This window comes from Schistocerca piceifrons, chromosome X (assembly GCF_021461385.2).
Source record: "Schistocerca piceifrons isolate TAMUIC-IGC-003096 chromosome X, iqSchPice1.1, whole genome shotgun sequence".
In the NCBI taxonomy this organism is placed as follows: Eukaryota; Metazoa; Arthropoda; class Insecta; order Orthoptera; family Acrididae; genus Schistocerca; species Schistocerca piceifrons.
In genome coordinates, this window is record NC_060149.1 from 491,887,298 (window position 1) to 491,893,613 (window position 6,316).

The following is a 6,316-nucleotide window of genomic DNA, read 5'->3' on the forward strand; positions in this document are numbered from 1 at the left end:
ACGCTCGATGATGCTACGGTTGACCGCCCCCCCACCCTCCACCCCCGCAAGTGAACCACGCAGCATAACTTCGGTGGCAAGAGCTAAGTGATTGAGTAACCAGTTGCAAGGTACGCTATGACGAAGAACTGATTCTTTTATCTGTGTTTCTGAAAAGAAAATAAAGACGCCAATAACGTCAATACAAGATGTAAATTCATACGTCCAAACAACTTCTGAAAAATATAGGCCTTTTTTTCTACAGTTGAAGAGAAATTAAGGAAAATCCCGCCAAAATTTGTCAAATACTTCAGAATGTCAGTGTCGTCTTTTGACAAGTTGTGTTTTGCACTGAGGTCGTAAGTAATAGAGGAATATACGCCAATGAATAGTATTATATCATCAGCAGAAGTACTAATGATTAGTTCACGAATAATTTATTTGTAAGGTATTTCATACATCCAAAATTGGTGGACTACGTCCTACTTAAAAATGGAAAACCTACATCGCAAGTCGTTTTTCCACGCAAAAGGACAGACCCCATGAAACGATACAGAAAACGCACGTGATCAAAAATCAAAAAACATGAAATGTATTCACAGTTGCGAATATGGACAACCAAGAGCTGTATGACGGAATGACGACAATCAAAATTTGTGCCGGACTGAGACTCGAACTCGGATTTCCCGTTTGTCACGAGCGGTCTCCTTACGATTAGCTTATCCGAACACAACTAAAGACCACACGCAAACTTCCTCACGTCGTCAACCAGGTGTCTACAACCTGTTCTCATACATCCTTTATGTATATTCCCGTACAAGAGTAACATATTAACTAAATGTCGCTTTCGCGGATAAATACGATATTACAGTGCCTCCGTCGCTCAGAAATACGATGCAAAGTTCCTTTGGACATGCATGCATGTCCGAAGGGACACTGAATCGTGATTCTGAGCGGCAATATAGTAAAAACCAAATGTAATGTGTCGTCGTAACTGCCGTCTGCTTCACGTCTGCTGTGCGGTGAGCTACGTTAATTTAAGTATTAACTGTATTTTTCTTACTTGTCACTTCTTCTTCCGTGAGTTTTTGCTTTTAGGAAGCTTTAATTGTCGAGTGCTATTAATAGTGTTCCATAGATTTCGTGTTTGTTTTGAATACAGTCAGAGAGAGTCCCTTTAGTCAACCATAGTGCCGGTAGTGCTAGTGTTTGTTTTCAATACAGTCCAGAGACAGGTAGTGCTATCTTCATTGTTTCCTACAAGAAGTGTCTAGCAACCACAGTTTAGTAAACAATCAGCCGCCTTTAGTGAATTAGCAGTCTAGTTAAAAGTTGATTAACTCTCTACAGTAAATTGATTTATTAGGATGGATAGGATGTGTGACTGCTGTGTACGGACGCAGGAGGAGCTGACCACTGTTGGCGAGCAGCTGAACGTGTTGATGGCCGCGGTTCAAAATGGTTCAAATGGTTCAAATGGCTCTGAGCACTATGGGACTTAACATCTGAGGTCATCAGTCCCCTAGAACTTAGAACTACTTAAACCTAACTAACCTAAGAACATCACACACATCCATGCCCGAGGCAGGATTCGAACCTGCGACCGTAGCAGTCCCGCGGTTCCGGACTGAGCGCCTAGAACCGCTAGACCACCGCGGATGACCGCAGTCAGCCGTCTTCAGGCTGCTGCCTCGGAGTGTAGCGGCAGTGGGGAGTCTGGTGCGTCGCATAGTACACCCCAGGTGTTACATGCTTCACCCACTGTCCCTGCTGTCGAGACATCTTCGCGGGTACCGGGCAAGGTTGGGCCACCCTCTCCCCAAGGGGAGTGGCGGTTTCAGCGACGTTCGCGGCGCACGAGGCGGAGGATCAATGTGGAGGCTGGCTGTATGGCATTGCCTGCTCTGCCTGTGAGTGGACATGTGGTCGCTCCTTCAGCAAGGTCCGTGCAGGCACACGGGGGGAGGGGTTTATTAGTTGTTGGGAGCTGGAACGTTAGGCGGGTGATGGAGCCCCTTAGGGAAATAGCGGAAAGGTCGGGGAAGAAGGCCAGTGTTCACTCTGTCTGCTTGCCGGGGGGTCTCTTCCGAGATGTGGAGGAGACCCTGCCGGCGGCGACAGAGAGCACTGGGTGCACCCGACTGCAGATTGTTGCTGATGTCAGCACCAATGACTCCTGCCGTCTGGGTTCAGAGGTCATCCTCAGTTCGTACAGGCGGTTGGCGGAATTGATGAAGGCGGAAAACCTCGCTCGCGGGGTGGAATCTGAGCTAACTATTTGTAGTATCGTTCCCAGAACCGATCGCGGTCCTCTGGTTTGGAGCCGAGTAGAAGGCTTAAACCAGAGGCTCAGAAGATTCTGCGGAGATCTGGGGTGCAAATTTCTCGACCTCCGCTATCGGGTGGAGAAATGTAGGGTCCCCCTAAATAAGTCAGGCGTGCACTACACGCCGGAAGCGGCTACAAGGGTAGCGGAGTACGTGTGGAGTGCACATGTGGGTTTTTTAGGTTAGAGAATTCCCACCCTAGGCCCGACAAGACGCCTCCTGAGACGCGGCAAGGAAGGAGTAGGCAAAATGCAACAGGGAATAACAATATTAATGTGCTAATAGTAAACTGCAGGGGCGTCTACAGAAAGGTCCCAGAACTGCTCTCATTAATAAACGGCCACAATGCCCATATAGTGCCAGGGACAGAAAGTTGGCTGAAACCAGACGTAAACAGTAATGAAATCCTAAACTTAGATTGGAATATATACTGCAGAGACAGGCTGGACAGTGAAGGGGGAGGCGTGTTTATAGCGATAAGAAGTGCAATAGAATCGAAGGAAATTGACGGAGATCCGAAATGTGAAATAATTTGGGTGAAGGTCACGGTTAAAGCAGGCTCAGACATGGTAATTGGATGTCTCTACAGGCCCCCTGGCTCAGCAGCTGTTGTGGGTGAGCACCTGAAGGATAATTTGGAAAATATTTCGAGTAGATTTCCCCACCATGTTATAGTTCTGGGTGGATATTTTAATTTGCCGGATATAGACTGGGAGACTCAAACTTTATAACGGGTGGCAGGGACAAAGAAACCAGTGAAATTTTATGAAGTGAATTACCTGAAAACTACCTTGAGCAGTTAAGCAGAGAACCGACTCGTGGCGATAACATATTAGACCTTCTGGTGACAAACAGACCCGAACTATTTGAAACAGTTAACGCAGAACAGGGAATAAGCGATCATAAAGCGGTTACTGCATCGATGATTTCAGCCGTAAAAAGAAATGTTAAAAAAGGTAGGAAGATTTTTCTGTTTAGCAAAAGTGAACAAAAAGCAGATTTCAGAGTACTTGACGGCTCAACACAAAAGTCTTGTCTCAAGTACAGATAGTGTTGAGGATAAGTGGACAAAGTTCAAACCATCGTACAATATTCGTTAGATGAGTGTGTGCCAAGTAAGATCGTAAGAGATGGAAAAGAGCCACCGTGGTACAACAACCGAGTTAGAAAACTGCTGCGGAAGCAAAGGGAACTTCACAGCAATCATAAACATAGCCAAAGCCTTGCAGAAAAGACAAATTACGCGAAGCGAAATGTAGTGTGAGGAGGGCTATGCGAGAGGCGTTCAATGAATTCGAAAGTTAAGTTCTATGTACTGACTTGGCAGAAAATCCTAAGAAATTTTGGTCTTATGTCAAAGCGGTAGGTGGATCAAAACAAAATGTCCAGACACTCTGTGACCAAAATGGTACTGAAACAGAGGATAACAGACTAAAGGCCGAAATACTAAATGTCTTTTTCCAAAGCTGTTTCACAGAGGAAGACTGCACTGTAGTTCCTTCTTTAGATTGTCGCACAGATGACAAAATGGTAGATATCGAAATAGACGACAGAGGGATAGAGAAACAATTAAAATCGCTCAAAAGAGGAAAGGTCGCTGGACCTGATGGGATACCAGTTCGATATTACACATAGTACGCGAAGGTACTTGCGCCCCTTCTTGCAGCGGTGTACCGTAGATCTCTAGAAGAGCGTAGCGTTCCAAAGGATTGGAAAAGGGCACAGGTCATCCCCGTTTTCAAGAAGGGACGTCGAACAGATGTGCAGAACTATAGACCAATATCTCTAACGTCGATCAGTTGTAAAATTTTGGAACACGTATTATGTTCGAGTATAATAACTTTTCCGGAGACTAGAAATCTACTCTGTAGGAATCAGCATGGGTTTCGAAAAAGACGGTCGTGTGAAACCCAGCTCGCGCTATTCGTCCACGAGACTCAGAGGGCCATAGACACGGGTTCACAGGTAGATGCCGTGTTTCTTGACTTTCGCAAGGCGTTCGATACAGTTCCCCACAGTCGTTTAACGAACAAAGTAAGAGCATATAGACTATCAGACCAATTGTGTGATTGGATTGAAGAGTTCCTAGATAACAGAACGCAGCATGTCATTCTCAATGGAGAGAAGTCTTCCGAAGTAAGAGTGATTTCAGGTGTGCCGCAGGGGAGTGTCATAGGACCGTTGCTATTCACAATATACATAAATGACCTTGTGGATGACATCGGAAGTTCACTGGGGCTTTTTGCAGATGATGCTGTGGTGTATCGAGATGTTGTAACAATGGAAAATTGTACTGAAATGGAGGAGGATCTGCAGAGAATTTACGCATAGTGCAGGGAATGGCAATTGAATCTCAATGTAGACAAGTGTAATGTGCTGCGAATACATAGAAAGATAGGTCCCTTATCATTTAGCTACAAAATAGCAGGTCAGCAACTGGAAGCAGTTAATACCATAAATTATCTGGGAGTAGGCATTAAGAGTGATTTAAAATGGAATGATCATATAAAGTAGATCGTCGGTAAAGCAGATGCCAGACTGAGATTCATTGGAAGGAAATGCAAACCGAAAACAAAGGAAGTAGGTTACAGTACACTTGTTCGCCCACTGCTTGAATATTGCTCACCAGTGTGGGATCCATACCAAATAGGGTTGATAGAAGGGATAGAGAAGGTCCAACGGAGAGCAGCACGCTCCGTTACAGGATCATTTAGTAATCGCAAAAGCGTTACGGAGATGATAGATAAACTCCAGTGGAAGACACTGCAGGAGAGACGCTCAGAATCTCGGTACGGGCTTTTGTTGAGGTTTCGAGAACATACCTTCACCGAGGAGTCAAGTAGTATATTGCTCCCTCCTACGTATATCTCGCGAAGGGACCATGAGGATAAAATCAGAGAGATTAGAGCCCACACAGAGGCATACTGACAATCCTTCTTTCCACGAACAATACGAGACTGGAATAGAAGGGAGAACCGATAGAGGTACTCAAGGTACCTTCCGCCACACACCGTCAGGTGGCTTGCGGAGTGTGGATGTAGATGTAGATGTACAACAAGAAACACAGATCAGCCTGGGGTAGCAGTAGTTGCTTACCCCTGTTATTTTTTAAAAGAAGAGACGAAGACGTGGGGATGAGCTGCACAGCCAAAATGGTAGTGTGGAAGGAGGCTCACCTTCGCGCTCCCAGCGTATCTCGCTGATGGGGTATCCGGTAACGCGGCAGTGGAAGACGGCGTCGGCCCTGGCGACGACGCGGCGATCCTGCATGGGCCGCACGTGGGGCGGGCCCAGCACGCGCAGCGGCGCGCTGTGGCGGGCAGTGCCCACCGCGTTGCTGGCCACGCACTCGTACAGCCCGCCGTCCTCTGGCCGCGCGCCCGACACCGACAAGCGGCTCTTCGCAGACGCACTGCCTGCCTGCATCGTCACCTGTGCACAAACGGCAAACCTGTACCTCTACAGCTAAACTGCTTCGAGGTGTAATAAACTGAAAGAAAAATTACCTTACACAACCGAGTAGGAATTTGTCAGCCTGGTAGGGGAAAGTTTAGTCCTCTTTATTAGTGAAATCGAAATAAATAGCTTTGTGGTTTATCGATAACACTGCAATTCTGTCAGAGACAGCAGAGGACTTGGAAGAGCAGTTGAATGGAATGGGTACTGTCTTGAAAGGAGAATGTGAGATGAACATCAACAAAAGCAAAACAAGGATAATGGAAAGTATTCTTATTAAATCAGGAGATGCTGAAGGAATTAGATTAGGAAAGGAACACTTGCGATAATATATGAGTTCTATTAAACGGGTAGCAAAATAATTGACGATGGTAGAAGTGCTCTGAGGCGCCAAAAGACATGGGATAGTGATATGCACATATAGAGATGGTGATAGTAAGCCGGCCGGAGTGGCCGTGCGGTTCTGGGCGCTACACTCTGGAGCCGAGCGACCGCTACGGTCCGGTCGCAGTTTCGAATCCTGCCTCGAGCATGGATGTGTGTGATGTCCTTAG

At 46.4% G+C, this 6,316-nt stretch overlaps 1 protein-coding gene across 1 annotated transcript in view; it reads right to left on the reverse strand.

The window, feature by feature from the left end:
* Positions 1 to 5,732, reverse strand: part of LOC124722457 (Down syndrome cell adhesion molecule-like protein Dscam2) — a 160,639-nt gene extending 154,907 nt beyond the window's left edge. Inside the window, exon 1 of the mRNA XM_047247615.1 lies at positions 5,483 to 5,732. Coding sequence (XP_047103571.1) covers positions 5,483 to 5,732 — 250 coding nt within the window. The remainder of the gene's footprint in view (positions 1 to 5,482) is intronic.
* Between the last annotated feature and the right edge of the window lie 584 nt (positions 5,733 to 6,316).